Source organism: Thalia democratica, chromosome 4, assembly GCF_965202585.1.
Source record: "Thalia democratica chromosome 4, ktThaDemo2.hap1.1, whole genome shotgun sequence".
NCBI classification, from domain to species: domain Eukaryota; kingdom Metazoa; phylum Chordata; class Thaliacea; order Salpida; family Salpidae; genus Thalia; species Thalia democratica.
This window is the reverse complement of record NC_139168.1, coordinates 56,930,647-56,949,080: the sequence shown is the minus strand read 5'-3', so window position 1 is coordinate 56,949,080 and position 18,434 is coordinate 56,930,647. Positions and strand designations below refer to the sequence as shown.

The 18,434-nt window shown below is 25.3% G+C and overlaps 1 protein-coding gene across 1 annotated transcript; it reads left to right on the top strand.

Annotated features, from left to right (window-relative positions):
• The first annotated feature begins 3,332 nt into the window (after positions 1–3,332).
• On the top strand, positions 3,333–18,029 carry LOC145834198 (tektin-2-like). Its single transcript, XM_082941574.1, has 9 exons — positions 3,333–3,505; positions 5,359–5,486; positions 6,291–6,440; positions 7,569–7,639; positions 10,147–10,290; positions 10,968–11,190; positions 14,198–14,341; positions 16,065–16,144; positions 17,513–18,029. Exons 1-9 carry the CDS (start codon positions 3,364–3,366, stop codon positions 17,739–17,741), a joined length of 1,311 nt encoding a protein of 436 aa, XP_082797700.1. The 5' UTR covers positions 3,333–3,363; the 3' UTR covers positions 17,742–18,029.
• The last annotated feature ends 405 nt before the right edge of the window (positions 18,030–18,434 follow it).

Below are 18,434 nucleotides of genomic sequence, written 5' to 3'. Positions count from 1 at the left end.
TTACTTTCAAATGATATTTGCATAATTTTAACCTCAGAAAACTTAACTTTTATACTTAGTTTTAAAAATCTGTGAAACAACTAAATTTGTTAAAATCCACACATAGTGTACCAAGTTTACAGTAGTATTACAATTAAAACTCAAAAACAATTTTCAAAATGTAAAGCTAACTAGAAAATACAAATGTACTAACTTAATTTTTTTAATTTGTAAACTACTTAAAAATTGTTAATATAAAGATGAAAAAAAACAGAGATAATGAAAAACCTTTGAAAGTTAAGAATAAACTAAAAACTCTGAAAAAATCTTCATATAATAAAACAATGTGCATATAAAACAAACTCATTGTAAACAAATAATAAAAAAATACAAGTAAAATAGGGATTAACAACAGCTCTACCCTATGACCAACACCAATTCCAAGATTTTATTTTTGAATTTTTCTTCTTATTTTTTGAAATAAGACTAACTTTTCAAATTTATCAATGTTTTTTTTACAAAATTGGTAATAAAATAAAAACTTATTAAAACTAGCTAGCAAAATCTCATTCAAATCTAGAAAAACATCTGTTATGACATTATTAACAAACCTAAAATGTTTTTAGTTTTTCATAGATAAAAAAAAAACTATACTGAGTCAGCCTGAGTTCAAAAATAAAACTCTAAATATCCTAGAGTTATCTAGAATACTTTGAGTGTGTGGCTAAAATGTACAATTTAAATCTTTTGACTTTGCTAAAAATTGCAATAAAAACTTTAACTAAGGTAAGTATTTATAAAATCTTTACAACCAGTTTTAATTAATAATAAAGTTCTAAAATACAATAAAAAAACCATAGTTTGTTTATATTAATATTGAAAATTAAAAACTTAAACTTACTAAGCATTTAAAATATCTTTAAAATAAGTTTAAATTAAAAAAAAATATTTGTTTATATATTTCTTAAAAAATGTTTATATTATAAAGTTTTTTAATTTTTCTGATTTAATAGATTTCAATCTTCTTGATAAAACTTCAGGAAATTATGATATTATCACTGTTTCAAAAGTTTTTCATTTTTGTATATTTGTCAACCACAGGGATTTAGTCTTAGAACATTCAACTCAGACAGTCAATTTGATTTAAAACAAAAGTTAATTCTTCATGTTACTTTACTTTGAGGTTCATCTATTCTAAAATTTATCTTTTTATATATCTTCTATCTGTATTTGCTCTTTTGTAAGACAAAAAAATGTAAATTTCAACACACTTACTTTTTTTTATTCTCTCACATCATTTGAACCAAATAAATCTACAGCCTCGAAATGAATTTTTTACAATAGTTTGCTATGTGATAATAGATTTTTACACTAAGCTATTTGTATACAATTTAGATGTATTCAATTTGATTAATATTTACGACACTAAAAGCGCTAGAGAACCCGTAAAAATAAAACTATTTCTTAGGAGTGCAAAACTAAGTATAAACGATTACTTGAAGTTAATGAAACAAGGTCTTAATAGCTGTAAAATCGAAAACAAAGCAAGTTTTTTGGCACAAATGTTTACGTTTCTGTAGATTTGCAGAAACGTACCAAGCTACGTGCCTGGTATGTACAGTCACTTCCCGCATATTTACGCACTCGTGACGTTACGCACTCTCGTTTAGTTACGCATTTTAGAATTTCAAAAAATAAAAATTCTAATTTTTTTAATATTGCACCAACTAGGTTTATTGTATATTTTTTATTTAAAATATGTCTTTAAATGCAAACTCACCTCTCTATATCTTCAGACTTTGTAAACTTATGTTCTTTGACTAATTGATAAACATTTAGTTATACCTCAGTATATCAGAAATTTTGTTAACAATATTTTTATCAAACATTTTTCTTATGTTTTATTTATTCTTCTTAAAAAGAAGAAATCCATTACAGCACCAAATGCATATTTTTGTAAAAGGCTATAGAAACAAATTTTAGTATAGACACCACACTATTTCTTAATTTCAAACAAATGCTTAATTATAAATTAAATTTGGAGAGTAAAATAAAATATAAGTGTTAAGTATCAAACAAGTCACATACAAATAAAGACAAAATCAACTTGTTATTGAAATTAGTAAAATTTTTCTACAATTATTATTATTTTATATAAATTTAAATCCTTATGTTTAGATAAGTATATTTTTATCTTTATCATATTTATAATTTATAATTTATAATTATTAAATTTTTTTTCATATCTATAAATAAAGTAAACAAATTGTAAAAAGTGGGGAAGTTCCCAGTCTGCTTTTAAGTAGATGCAATATTAAAAAACAGTCATTATAGTAAGTATGTTTGGTACCTCTCGTATTTTTACAATCTCTCGTATCTTTACGCACTTTTTCTATGGACACAATGTGCGTAAATAAGCGAGAGGTTACTGTAATATGTATCAAAATAAGTTACAAAAAATTACTAATGTGTTATAAACAATTAGAATAAATGCAATTTAAAAGCATAAAACTAATTTTTAAATTAAACATTGTTTTTTACAAATTTAGGTTCAGAATTTTAAATATGGATAACTACTAGACTTTTATGAGAATATCGCCACAAAACTACAAAAGCATGATATTTAACTTTAAAATAAACAACAATGTGCATGGACTTCTGATTCTAAATTAGATCACTGTTTTTGTACTTTTAGCAATTTTCGTCGATAATGGTAATAACATTATTTTTAAAACAAGAAATTTTTAAAACTATTTTTAACTTTTCTATCCAATGCAAGCTACTTAACAAATAAATAAACTTAGCTTTGTTTCATAGTATGTGTATTTTCGTTTCTTTTTATATAGTTTAAAATTTTTTTGTCAACTATTCTTAAAAACTGTTAAGTTGAGGGTCAGCCCGGCAGAATTAGCAACTTACAAACTAAATGTTATAAACGAATTACTCGCAGAGGTCACGTTAAACTGTACAAAAGTAGAGTCTTATACACACCGCAATAATTAAACATAGTTGTATCAATTAGTAAAAGTATGCTAACTTAAACCGTAAATGTTATAAAACAAAAATAACAAGCACTTGTGATTAAAAAGTGTTTAATAACTGTCCAACTGTATAGTTTTATAATTTTTTTTACTGTTTAAACAAAATATGGTTTCAGTTTAAAAGTACATCGAAGGGCATAGATTTATGCTTTGCAAGTTGCAACCCTTAGTCTGGTGGCCTCTGATCTAGTTTTTTTCAACAAACAATTACAAAGACTGACAAGTTTTGTTTATGGTGTTTTTTTAGTTGTCATTAGAAACTTTGAGGCAAAAGTCAAAATAAGTTTTTATGGTTAAGTTTTTAAGATTTTGCATACGTTTTACTTTTAGCAGTTTTAAAACCATGGCATCTGTTGGTTTCAAACCTGGACAAAGATTCAATGTGTCTGACTGGCATGATTCGAATAATTTTATCAATAGTAATGCTGAGCGTTCAAGAGTTGCATCTCACCATATTAGACAAGAAGCAAGATCTTTGGATTTAAGTAAGTTTCTTAACTTTATTGGTTGTAATGTTTTACATTAATTTTAAAAAGTAAAATTTTATTTGTAGTTAAAAAAATATCTTCAAAGAATTGTCTCATTACTCAGTTTTTTTTTGTCATCAAATATATAGTTGTTTGTTAAATAATGAACTTTTGCAAGCTTAGTTTGGAATTTTTTTAAATATTAATCTTTTAGCAACCAGTAAAATTTAAAAAGTTTATTTTAGCACAAAACACAACAGTTTTTTGTTACATATTTTTTCAGATTAAATTATAGAATTATCTATAATTAATATTATATTATATAGATTAAAAAAAAACACCAGTTACTAACTCTATCTTTGCAGCAATAAAATTTTCTGGGCAAAAGTAAGAGTGTTAAATCATCTATAATTTAACCTACCCTTTCAATATTTACATTTTAAGTAACTGTAAAAAAATTAAAAATACTTTGGTAACATGCCATTTAAAAAAATAAAAATTCTCTAGTGTTGCTTAACTATTTAGGAGATGCATAAATCTTTTTTAAAATAAATTATAAATTTGTGGAAAGAGTTTATACAATTTCTATTACCATTTAGACAGTTACTTTGATTAACGTTTTTGGAGACTTTTAGGTGCACTTTACACTCATAAAAAGTGTACATTTGTAGAAAGCTCACAAGGTTAAAATCCCAACTATAAAACCATAGTGTATAAATTAATTATATAGCTCAAATCACAAAGCAAGTGTTCACTGGTGCTACAACAAAAAACTACATCAACTACCCAACCATGTGATCCCTGCCACCAATGTGAACCCATATTCATTTAGTTTTTGACAAATCACTGTAAACTAATATTATAGTTATTAAATTGTTTTTAAAAAACTGTTTTATTAATAATATGAATTAGCTAGTTCACTGTAATAACTCTACTAAAATTTTTCAATTGTTAAACAAAGTTTAAGCTTCTGAATCTTATTTAGTTGTTATAAAAAATAATCTAATGCAAGTTAACTAAGTAAATCTTATTTAAGTTCTAATAATAACTAGCTTGAGTTTTTTAAAAGGCCTCAAACTAGCCAGAGTCAGCCTAAGTTTTTCAAATTTTTTTTATGTACATTCATATTTCACAGCTACTTCATAGCTAAGTGTGTTAACAAAAATTACACCAACTATTTGATTCTTTTATGTTGACTATAAACAAAACATTTAGTACTATCATTTAAAAAATACTTTAATCTTTAGTTCTTATAACACATTATCAATTAATAATATATAATACATGGGTAGCTGTCTAAATTGCACAAGTGTACAAAACTGCACAGAACTGCATGAAGATAATTTTGCACAAAGAAACTTTTGCACGTAAACAATTTTGCACCTGTTAAATTTGTAGTTTTTACTATCACTGTTACCCCTAACCCTTACCCTTGGTCTGTAATTTTTTTTTTTTTTAGCTTTTATTTTTCTTTTTCTACCTCTAACCCTTACCCTTGGTTAGTAGCTTTTCTTTTTTAATAATTTTTATTCATTATTTATTTGTTTTTATTTTTAATATCTCTGTTACCCCTAACCCTTACCCTTGGTCAGTTAATTTAGTAACCTTGTGCAATTTTGTCTTTGTGCAATTTAGACTCGTTCCCATAATACATAGTCGTTTAATATTTCAGAAACTATTTATTAGAATACAACAATTTATAAACCTTCCATAACTCTCAAATTAAAAAAAAATACTTGATTGTTTACATAACCAGTATAATTTTGTTAAAAATCAAGCAGGTACCATTTTTCAAGGGTTGCTGTAAATTTTTAAAGTTTTCTCAATTTATTTATGGCAAAAATTAAATTATATATAATTTTTTTTTTTAGTTACTGCAAATAAAACAAAATGGGAGCAGCATGATAACAATTCTAGACTAGATGACAGAATTGATGGTATAACTGTATGGAAGGAAGATTTGAATAGAATAATAAAAGACACAAATGAAGAAATAAATGTAATAATTAACGACTGATTAAGTATTTATGTTTTATGAATGATTTTTCTGTAGAATACGATCTATTTTCTAACAAAATTTAGGTACCATATTTTAAAAGTTTAAGTGTTTAGATAGTTTGGAGTTTTCAGTTGATAATAGTTTTTACTACATAAAATAACTATTTGTTTTCCAAAAACTTTATTTAAAAAAAAGTTAAAAATTTAAATAAAAACTTAAGCTTTGGTTTTACTGTTTTTGTTCTTGTTGTTATAATTATTAATTATCATAATGTGTTTTAATTTCTAGAAGGAACAATAAAACTTCTCAACTTATATAGATATAAAGAGACAAATTATAAAGATTTTGTTGGTAGATTCTAAATACAAAACAATATTTTGAGCTATAGGTCTTGTCAATTATTTTAAATTAATTTAAATCCAAAAAATTTTAGTAAACAAGTAGGTGGAAAATACCATAAATTTGAAACCAAACAATATGCTAAAAAAATGCTAAACGTTGCTAACTCTTTGAGGGTTAGAAATAAATCAAAATATATTTAAGATTATTTTATGTAATGTTATAATATTTTTATAGATAAACTAATCTAATATAAACTAAAACCATACTAAAATATGGTTGTTGCTGTTGTGGTAATGGCAGCTAGTGGTGACTTCTGGTATTTTTTTTATCCCAATATTTTTTGATAGCTCACTGCCGTTTTCCTTATAAACTTTTAATCTGTTATTTTCTTTTTAAAGTACCATCAACAGATTCAATTTAACTATTTTTTTTTGTTATCTTTTATTTTTTGTTTTACAACAGGCATTAGAAGACAAAAAAGATGGTGTAGAAAAGTGTTTGCAGGAAAAATGGTTAGTTAACACTGATGTGACCATAGAATGTCTTAATCAACGTGAGGATCGACAAGAAATCGATTTAGTCAGAGATCAAGTTGAAGCTGAACTTCTTAAGGTCACTTTAACAGTTATTTCTTTACTTTATCACTAAGTATAATATCTTAAAGCTAACTTTTGTTATATATGTAAAATGAGATGATTAAGGCCATAGGGGGGGTAGGCCATGTTTTTTACAAGTTGATCTTATTTTATAGAGTTTTTACTAAGCTTCAAGTTGCTTTTTGCCGTTTTTAAAAATTCGAATTAGTTTTTGAGATATGACCGGCCAAAGTCGGGCCGTATAACAGGAACCTTATGGGGAAGGAAAAACTAAAACGGCGAAAAAAGACTAATGCATTCAAAATCTATTTCCTCCTTCATTTTTTAAGCAATCTTCTTCAAACTTTTACAGTCTATTCTTTATACAATAACAAAAAAACGTTATTTGTGACTTTAAAAAATTCTAAGTAAAAATACCTTTTTTTTGAAAAATAAAATTTTTTTTTGATAAAAAATCACTTTTTTTTTTTAATTTTTGTCATAAAATTTTTATTTTTCAAAATTATTAAAATTCACAAATAACGTTTTTTTCTCATAATGTAAGGAACATTTCCTGAAAATTTGAAGAAGATTGCTTGAAAAATGAAGGAGAAGATAGATTTTAAAGCCCGTTTTTAAAAATTTGAGAAAAACGGCTTTAAAGTTACCCTTTATATACCCTTTATAAAGGCAACCCTTTATATAACCGGTCATAAAAAAAAAGTTACTTAATATTTTTAAAATCTAAAAAAAGCATCTGAAAGATTATGAAATTTACTATAATATAAATCTATATGTTATTTTTGGTCAAAAAATGGCTTCTACCCCCCCCCTATGGCCTTAAATATACAAAATTTTGTTGTGTTTACTGTTTCATTACAACAAATGTTGAATTTAACTTTTTTGATCAGTGTATGCCAAATGAATAATTTTTTTTTATAAGTTACTTTTTCTGATACAAACCATATATTATAACCATTTCTTACCAACTTAATCTTCCCAAATCATTTTAAAATATTTTTTTAAATTTAGTATGCATTTAAATTAAATGTTGAAAGTAAATGTTGCATGTGTTAAAAATAAAACTCAATGTACAATAATTTTTGTACAATGTTAACGTGAAATGTTTTAAAAAAATAAAATTTGACTTAATAATGTTCTATAGGAAAACGAAATTATAGAAAAACTAAAAGCACAACTTCAAATTAGAGTTGATGAGTCTAATGAACAAGTCAGGTTTGTGAGTTTATATTTAGATTCTTTTGTTAGTTGTTTGTACACACTTTAAGTTTTTTATTTAAAACATTTATTTTACAATGCAATTAATGAAAAAAACCATAAGTTTTTAAAATTTTAATATACTAAGAAAATAACTACAACAATATTTTTAGCCTTAATTTTAGAAATATGTTTTAAACTTTTTGCACTATTTTTAATTTCTTTTCTTCTTTTCTTTTTTGCCTTACCAACTGTCTAGAACTGTGTATTTTTGATTAACATATAGCAGGGTTGCCATAATTTAGGAATTCTTATTCATACAAATACTACTTGGCTCCATGCTTAAGGTCATTATGACAACTCTGCTATACAGTTTTAAATAAGAAAATACATTTTTCTTCAATAAGTAAAAAGTACTTTTACTTTTTTTTTTTACTTTTTTTTTTTTTATTATAACTTTTGAGACAGCTTAAGTTTTTGATAGAAAAACTTTTTTTTAACTTGATCATGAAAATATTTGCTTGATCTACTTTGAAAAAATTAATGGTATAAAATTATTATACAAATTGGTCTTTTTCTTGATATTTTTAAGCAAGTTACGATTACAAAGATTACTTAAACCGTTTTTTAAATTTTAAGTAATTTTAAGCATATGGATTGAAGTTTGAAAGTTTAATATTTTCCTTATAAAAAGAGCAAACATCTTATAAAAATAGGAAAGCTCGAAAATTTTAGCAACTTTTTTGGTAAATGACAAATAAGATAATAATAATCAAACTTTGCTTTATTTTCTTTCAATTAGGAAATAAAATTCTCAAAATTACTATGACCTCCTTCAATGAAAGTTTTCGTTAACAACTATTTAAAAAGTCATAATTTAAACCATTCAGTTAGTTCTGGAGATATTTTTGGCAAAACCTTTTTTTAATATTTTAAAAACATAATACAGGCTAATTTAAACTCTTTTCAAAATTCCCATAAAACCGGCAATGAAGAACTTCTGCCCTATACGTTTGTACTTAAAACCTTTTACAGAAATGACAATATTTCAAAAGTTGATAACCTTTTTTTATTCTGTCAAAAGTATCTTATAGTATATAGCTAGAGCTTTTATTTAAGTTCTAATTTTAATTTTTCTACTACAGACCAAAAAACGTTAGACCCCCCTCTATGCCCTTAAACAATACTTATTTGAGTCTATATGAAATCATGTGTTGTCTATAGTAAATTTGTTAAACTTGGTTAACTGGTTATTTAAAAGTTTATTATTTTTTAAGAAAAACTGAATGCTGTTTATTACATTTTTTAAATTTAAGTATCTTAAAAACATATTTTTCAGAAAAATATTGTAATTCCTACAAATTTATACAAAAAACGAAAATTTAGTCAGTTCAAAGTTTAAATTTATTGATCTGTTTTAGTAAATGATATTTTATTCATAATAACTTATGCTTGTTGCAAAAAAGTCCTTGTTTAATCTATTTTTGATTTTTTTAATTTATTTTATACATATGTTATCAAGTGTTTAAAAACTAGTTGTTTTAGTATACAATGTCTTCTGGTTTCAATAGTTTTCAAGCATCAAGGAACAGATTAAAAATTTTAGATGATTTAAAGAAAGTTTCACCTTGGCACCAACCGATTTTCTAAAAACTCAATGCAAAATGTATGGGATCCGAAAATTGCCACCTTGGAGTTTTAAGCTCAATTTTTTTGACATGTAGCTAATTGTCACAAAAACACACTGAGAACAATTTAAAACGATTTAAAGAAAGTTTTATAGTGGAATTTCTTGTTTTTAGAAAGAAAATAACTGGAAGTTCAATAAAAGTTACAAAAATAAATAATAATTACATAAAACAAAGTAATTCCACCATAAAACTTTCTTAAAATCGTTTTATATTGTTCTCAATGTGTTTGTGTGACAATTAGTCACATGTAAAGAAATTTGAGCTTGAAACTCCAAGGTGGCAATTTTCGGATCCCATACATTTTGCATTAGGGTGGTTTTTATAAAATTGGTTAGTGACAAGGTGAAACTTTCTTTAAATCATCCAAAGTTTTGTACAGAGTGTTTTTATAATATTTCAAAAACATAATTTTTTTTCCAGCTTGAAAATCAAAAGTAAATAAAAGCTGTAAAAATAAGCACCTTACTGTATTTTTATTTTAAACACGTGAAGCTTTTAGCTGATTAAAATGTGGCAACTATAGTTGCGCGTTTTCCCAACACTCCCTTTTGGCGACATAGTTTCAGCCATTTCATTTCCTCCTATATTGATATGAACTATGATATATGATAGTTTCCACTGAATAATTACTTCTTTATTGATAGCTTTTAGCTTTCTACATTTAAACTTAACTGCTGATAATATTTGTAAAAATATCTAACTAACAAAATAAAACATACTAATTTTCAATTAATTAAAACCTATCAGGTACAGAACGCATGAGTATTTAAATAAGAAATACTTGTACAAGTTATGAATTTTTTGGCTCTTAAGATGATATTACAAATGTTTTAGTTTGCTGAGAGAAGCCAAGGTTCAACTTGAAAATGATGTACGTGATAAAGTGGGTGCAATAGCAATAGATACTAAAAACTTAGAGATGAACAACCAAACTGCTGAAATATCGTATAAACCAAACTCAATTCGAGTGCCTCCGGAGTAATTTGTTTTATTAAGTTTTAACGAACAAGTTATGAAGCTTTTATTTAATACTTAAAGTTTATCATAATATAAAAAGTATTTTTTAAACCTTTTACGAAGAGTGTTGCTTTACCTCACTGACTTAACTCTGTACTTAACTAATTCTATTTAAACTTGCTTTTTATACACGTTTAAAAATTTTTTAGTTGTTTTTATGTATTTTATTGTTTAGCCTGTCTGATTTTTTGTAAACAAGTTTTTTAATATATTTGATAAATTAGAATTATGTAATAAAGTAAATTATAGTTTTTATCTAAAATGTAAGTTAAATGCAAAATATTTTTAAACTAAAATATTTTTTATATAAGTGATGGTTTCTAAGTCTAAATTTATTTTAAAGACCGTGTTTACTTAAAAAAAATATATTTTAATATTTATTAATTAATAAAACGTCCTAAGTTTAGCTTGCTAGTATAAGTAGATTAAGCTGTTGAACGAAAAGTTGTGTTAGTACTCTATTTAAATAAATTCTTTACAAATTTCACTAAATTATAAACACAAAATGTTTCGTTCAAAACTAATGTTTGTTATGAATTAAAAATATTTTAAGCTCATACGCAAGTATGGCTAAAATATTCTTATTATTTGCTGGTTTTAGCTGTATGCTGTTTTGCTCATTAACTTGAAATCACCAGGAGTACTACAGAACAAGCCTGGAGTCAGTTCTCGCAGTATAACAAAGACCGTGCCTGCGCTGAAATTCGAGCTAGCATCACCTTACGTGAAGCAATTGACGCAACTATGGCAACAGCGAAAAACGAGTTGAAGGCACAGCGCATCGCTACTGAGTACGCTTATCGCAAGCGTATCCACGAATTCGAAATGCAAGAAAAAGAGTTGGTTTGGCAAAGAGAAAGGGTTAGATTTTCACTTTTGTGCTTAAGCTATTTTGTTCTAAACATACCTTTGTTTTTTTTTTTTCAGTATTTATTTCGGTAATTTTTGAAAAACTTTTTTAGAATAATTATTTTTTAAACAAACAAAACGAGTTAAGATTTGAAAAAAATCATTTATACAGTTTTTTTTAATTAAATGTAGCAATATCTTAGTGTTTTATTTTAAGAATGGAGCATGTTTACATTTTAACCACGAAAATGTACTATAATTTATTTTTTACGTGCCATACTTGTCTATAAGTTTAGGATATAATGCTCTATTACTTTATTTCTGATGTGTATATGTATAATAAAAATGTTTAAAAATGTTAATTAATAATAAGGTTTGTTAATAAAGAATTGTATCGAACAAAGTCGTTGAAATTTAACAATATAAGTTTCAAAAGTAACTTTTGTTTAAAACTAACGACTTTTTACTACGATATAACAAGCAAAGTTTAACGGAGTTCTGAAAAATATAAGTTAATCAATGGATATAAGGTAAACATGTGTTTTCTTTAATTATAAATAAAAATATATATTATTTTTATCTATGAGTAAACTAATTAATAGTTAGTTGGTCAGAGAAAAAAATTATCAATTACAACATTATTAATAAATAACTTACTTATGTAGACTGTTTTATAAAGTATTAATATAGTTTAACAAAAGATTTGATCATACCATGACAGACTAATGAGTCCTAATAAGGACGAAACCGAATTCAGTCTACCGAAGGCTTGTGGTCTGATGATTGAATTGGTATGATCGAACTTTTTGTTAAACTATATTAATACTTTATAAAACAGTCCACATAAGTAAGTTATTTATTAATAATGTTGTAATTGATAATTTTTTTCTCTGACCAACTAATTATTAATTAGTTTACTCATAGATAAAAATAACATACATTTTTATTTATAATTATTGAAAACACGTGTTTATCTTATATTCATTGATTAACTTATATTTTTCAGAACTCCGTTGAACTTTGCTTGTTATATCAAAGTAAAACGTCGTTAGTTTTAAACAAAAGTTACTTTTTTTTCTCACGGCATACGAAATTCCAGGCATAGGCTCTGTTGACTTTCACCGATGTTTTCGTTGATCATATTAATATAGCATTATAAAATGTCATTTAAAAAAAAACTTAATTAATTATTCATGATAGTTAAAACAGTATTAATCACGAATAGATTATAGCAAGATTATCATATTAAACTCTAATTAAAACAAAATCAACCAACTTTATAAAAAACATGGAAAAGCTAACTAATAAAAAAAGCTAGTACATATATTATTAGTTTTAAAACTAATAGATACGTCATAGTGTTATTGTACCTACTTAAAGTATTATTATTATTAGTAACTGTTTATGTCATTCTAGGTTATAAAAAAACTTGTAACAATAGTTTGAAATGTGCCCTTATTTGATTTAAACTGAGGACGTTTCTCTTTGTTAAATTACTAAAACAGTTCTACGGAGTTTTAATAAGTAGATGGCAGTAATATATTTTATGTAAATTCTATAAAACTAAGTTATTAATTTATTATACATAAACGTCTTTGGATTTTAGTCAACTAAGTACTTTTCAAAGTTTGCTATATTCCAGCAAACTTTTTCTTTTGTACCTTTTATTATCAAACACTATTGATAGTGAATAATTTTTGAATACTTGTAATCAACATTTAGTTATATCATAAGGTACTTAGAAAAAACAAATGTATTTTTTTCTATAAATTACTTTTACTTTAAGAGTAATTTACAATAAAACATCAGTTAGACAGAATAATAGTATGACGTAGTTATTAATATAAAAACTATTACTATACAAAAACTTAAGTTTTAATTGTTACTTACACTTTCTTTATAAATTAAGTTGCTTTTATTTAACTTTTTCTTTGACTACAACAAAGTTTGCAATACTCGTAATTTATATTGTTTTTACTATAATGGATAACTAATTAATATTCTATAACATAAACCACGGGTCGGCAAGCATTTAGTGTTCGCGAGCTAGCTTCGAAAATAAAACTAATCGCGGGCTGCAGTTGTATTTTTTATCTTAATAACAGAGCCTAACTATATAGTGTTAGTATAAAAACATGCTCCTGGTCACAGTTTTCCTACCCCTGACATAATCTTTTTTTATAATAGATTAAAATTTTATCATTTTGTATTTTTTAGAATAATAATATACATGAGTAGGCTACTTATTTTTTTTCTATGTCTTCATATACATACGTAGTATATGTTTATAATTATTAGTAGAATACAACTATTTATTATGTAAACTTTATCTTTTATTCCGTAAAGAACTTTTTTTTTAATTGCATATAAATGTGCTAGTTTGAGCACCGAAAAACGTCACTAGTTTAAAAAAATGAATAGATTTGAAATTGTTATTGTTATAAAAAACTAATAATTCTGTATCTTTTTTTTTTTTGTAACAGCCACGTTGATCTAAATTAGGGATGTTTCTGTTGGTGACCCATATTTATCAGAAAAGTACTTTTTTATCTTGAGCAGCCTCGTTTAGTTAAAAAAAATCCATACGGGTTGTGTGGATTAAAAAAAATACCCAAAAATAGATATAAAAGAGTGTTTAAAAAATATGTAAATGAAATAGTCAATCACTTAGCACAATTGTATATTTAAAATCAAAATATGAGCACATTTCAGTATTTGTGTTATAAAACCCTAAGTTTTATCTGTTTTCTACAAGTTGTTTTTAAGCTAAAAAGCACAATGCGGGTCAATGATTTCGTCGGTCAGTCGTACGTTGCCAACCACTAATATAATAAATACTTTTGTTATAAAAAATCCAATTTATTGATTAATATTTTAACATACTTTTTATTTTTTCTTTGTATAAATTATTTGTTCTACCAGTAATGATAATAAATTATATCTTTAAACCATATATTTCTATCAAGCTTAATTTTTTTTAATTTTTCTCACAATTTGTATAAAAATCTTCATAAAATAGATGATGGATGAAATAGCAGAGATGGAACGAGATATACGTAACATTGAACAAGCAATTTTGGACAAGGAAGGACCAAGTAAACTAGCGCAAACAAGGCTGGAGTACCGCACATACAGAAGAAATGTGGAACTTTGTCGAGACTCGGTTAGTATATATTTTGTATACCATGTTGGTATATATTGTTTATTGAACGAAAAAAAGCGCTCAAAAGGTTGGTAAAAAGGACCTGGTTTACGAAATAACCTTTTAGTTATCGAGTCATACACCAGGATACAGTTTAATGCCATGTCCAGGACAAATTAATCTATCCATTAATCTATACTACCTAAATTTTCATGACCAACTAATTGATAGCTAAGGCCTGGACACATTCTTTTTAAGTTTTAAACAACCTTCCATAATGTTTTTAAATTGTTAGTTGGAGGTTTTAAAATTGATAGCTCGGTCCTGACCAATGGTCACCGAACCAAATACCATGGTAATACATATTGTGAATTTTTATGTATGAGCAACATTGACTAAAAATAATTAAATTCTGTTTTTGAATACTTTAGAGACGATCTTATTTCACAAATTTAGCTTAAAGTTTTAATTTAAAAGATATATAGTAAACTTTAAGATTTAAGTAAGTTTCTCTTTTGAATAACAAAAAACTAACACAAATTAATTCTGCAATACTATAAACTTTATTTCTTAAGATTTATTTTATATTTCTAAAACAAAATAACAAGCAATAAATAATAACAGAGATACAAATAACAAAATAACAGTTCAGTTTTATACTAAATTAATGATTTGCAGACACCACAAAAATTTTAAACCTTTGTTATCTTTCAAAAAAGTTTTTTATTCTCATTGTATGTTACGCAATGATTGAAAATACATGTTTTAATCGCATTAATTTGTGTTCCTGACCCATATCGAGGAAAGTTTCATTAACTAATCTATTTAATTGTTTATACAGGGTTGCCAAACTTTAATCTAACTCATGCTAGTTTAAAATTTTATAAAAACTCAGGCTAGTTTTTATTTTTAAGGTTTATAAATAAACTGAGGCTAACTCAGGCTTTTTTTTTTTTAATTCAGACTAGTTTTTATGGCTACATAATCAACTTTTTTTTATTAAAATTTGTGTTTTATCTAAACTAGATTTAATGTCGTTTTGTTATTATTATGATGTTTTTGTTATTTAAGCTTGATTAACAATTTTTGGATTTAAACTTTTCATAAACTTAGACTAGTTTGATGTAACTCAGACTATTTATTGAACACTCAGGCTCGCTTTTTTCCTTCAAATAGTGGCAATCATGCTTATTATCATTTGTAGACTTTAATTACCAATGTTACAAAAAATCTGTTTATGGTGATACATGTCATCAATTTATTATAAACAATAAAGTAATCAAAAAATTGTAGATCAAACACATTAATATACTTTAAAAGTTTAACCAAAACAATAAGCAGTAGGTGTTATTCAGCTAAACGCAATACTATGATTAGCTCTTAGTTTTTCCAATAATTTTAAAAGCTTTTCTGGTGCCATAGAGGGTATCAGTACATAATGTACTAATACTTTCTAAAATAATATACTTAAGTATTTATCATATAAATGTTTAAGCATGTATACATTATAAATGGGTAGTTTGACTAAACAGCATTTTAGTTCAGATTTTTAGGTATACAAATAATATTTGGTATGTTTTTTATCTTCTGCTCTCCTTTGACATTACTACAGCTTAGCAGAACAGGTTTCCTGTGGTCTAACTTTTTATCAAAAATGTTTATAACTTAAGTTTAATGATTTTTTCAAACTAGTGTTACAACTTTATTCTTTTAAATCTAATGTTTGCTTCACCATTTAATTCAGACCCAAAAAGGGCTTACTGCTGAGGTTCATCAATTACAATCCACGATTGAATCATTGAAAGATAAACTTGCTCAACAACAGTTAGTTTTGTTTGTTTAAGTTGCTGGTTAACAAGTTTTTTAAAATCTTATTTAAAGCGCATTAGTTCTTTAAATATAATGAAAGTAATGTTAGTTGTGCGTACATTTTCTGTGTTGATTATAAAAGATTCATTACATTACAATTTTTTTTGAATAATTTTTTTTTATTGTTCTATTGTCGGTAGGGATTTTACTGTATTCATAAAACATTTCCAACTTAAAACTACATTTTTTATTTCAATAAATTTATTTAATACTTAAAGTTTTTCAAATTGTACTCAATTCTCTGCAACAGTAAAACAAAATTTAAATTGTTTGGAAGACTTGTTAAAAATAAGTTCATTATGACGTAATTATACAAGGTAAAAAAAACAAGCTGTTTAAATTAAAGTTTAAAATGAAAGAAGGTTAATATACACTCAATAAAACTATATTTTCATTTGCGGCTACTTGGTTTTTTTTTTTTAATTAAGCTATAAAGCTCATCCTGAGCACACCTCTTAAGAACTTTGAAGTTATATTTGATGTTTGAGTTTTGACACTGTATACATTGATGCAAGTGATCCAAAATAGCACTAAGTTCGTCTTTACCTTTATGATCAGCAACTCTTCATAATATTTTATGCAATTTCTCACCTATGCAGTAGATGATCTGGTCTATAGAGCAGACATACTTGTATATGACGTCGAATTGTTTTTGCGTCAACTATTTCTAAACACTTGATTTTAAAATTAAACTGTTCAGAAAATTTTTAGTGATGTATGCTAGTATTGTTTTTAAACTGTGTTTTTCAAAAACAGTTCTTATTGGTATTTAAAATTTTTACTAACAATTTCCTAAGTAAATAATTTTTAAATACAAACATTGATCAATTTCAGACTTTTTACCAGTATTTATTTTTTATTACTTTTTTAATATGCATTAAGGTACTTCATTAGGTAAAAAAAACATACATATTAAAAATTATATTCCAAAACAGCACATTTTCCGTGAACACAAACTTAAAGTTATAAGCTTACGTTAGAAACATTAATTGATAGATTTCAGTAAGGTACATGCATGACTTTTTGTTTATAAATACTTTAGACTTTGATTTTGTTTGTTTACATATACATATATACTATACAGATGTTTTAATTTTTTTTATTAATTATTAATGTTAAGAAGTTTAGTACTAACTCAACTATAAAGTATATGTTATTTATTTCGTTCAAATAGTTTGAAGTAAAAATGTAGAGCAACATCGTATGCAAAAGCTCATCTTACAAGAAACTTTTCAAGTTATAACCTTTACATATGTTGTTTTTAACTGTTTAGGGTTTGATAAAGCTTGTGTTTTTAATGAAACAAACTTTTACTTACCACAGCCATGCTAGATACAATTTGTATCAAAACCTACATCGTGTTGAGCATGACATAGAGCTTAAGCGAAGGAGTATGAAAATTGACAACAAGTGTTTGGACATTAGGAGACGACTCACTGTACCACCTGCTGAATTCGTTGAAAGTCAGCCCCGTGATGAGTTTACCAGAACGTACACTGATGTGTCAACCACTGATGCTATGGTCAAACTTAAGCAGTTGGATCTTGCTTAACTTGTAGTGCACAATGATAGTAAACGACAAATTTCATTACTATCGTGCAAACTAATAATTAGTTTATGTGTTTTAAATTGTTTTTTTTTAGAATACTAATATTTAAAAAAATATTAATTAAAGGTTAATTCAATTTGTCTTCAAATAGTGCAAAATTATGATCAAATAGATTAAGTAAATACTGTACGTTTACACCCAAAAAGTTTTACGGAAATAAGTATATATATGTGTTTAAATGTTTTTTTATTTACCACTATCACTAGCCATAATAAAGTTACAGAAGCACTGTTTTCATTCAATTATATATAAAATTTACGATTTTTAATTCAAATAAACAAGTTTTTTAATTTGTAGTAACTTTTCTATGTAAAATATCAAAATTGTGAAAAATAACGGTTTGTTATATTTTTATTTATAAATTTTTAATTCAATTAATTTTTAAATTGAATAGGATAGGGGTAAACAACTCAACCAGCGGGTATAATTTTGATCACTACTACTTTTTAAACCATAAAAATAAATAAAAAAACATTCTAATAAACGTTTAAAAATATAATATAAATTGAATGAAAAGTCAATTATGGTGCTTATTTCAATGTTATATAGTTATAAAAAAAGTCTTCTGGGAATAAAACAAACATAACTAAAATTAATGAACTCAACACTCTCATTAATAAATAACTTAGATAATTT

Coding starts and splice junctions, on each gene's coding strand:
- LOC145834198 (XM_082941574.1), top strand. CDS start 3,364: ATGGCATCTGTTGGTTTCAAACCTGGACAAAGATTCAATGTGTCTGAC. Junction 5,487..6,290: donor ACACAAATGAAGAAATAAAT/GTAATAATTAAC, acceptor GTTTTACAACAG/GCATTAGAAGACAAAAAAGA. Junction 7,640..10,146: donor GAGTCTAATGAACAAGTCAG/GTTTGTGAGTTT, acceptor CAAATGTTTTAG/TTTGCTGAGAGAAGCCAAGG.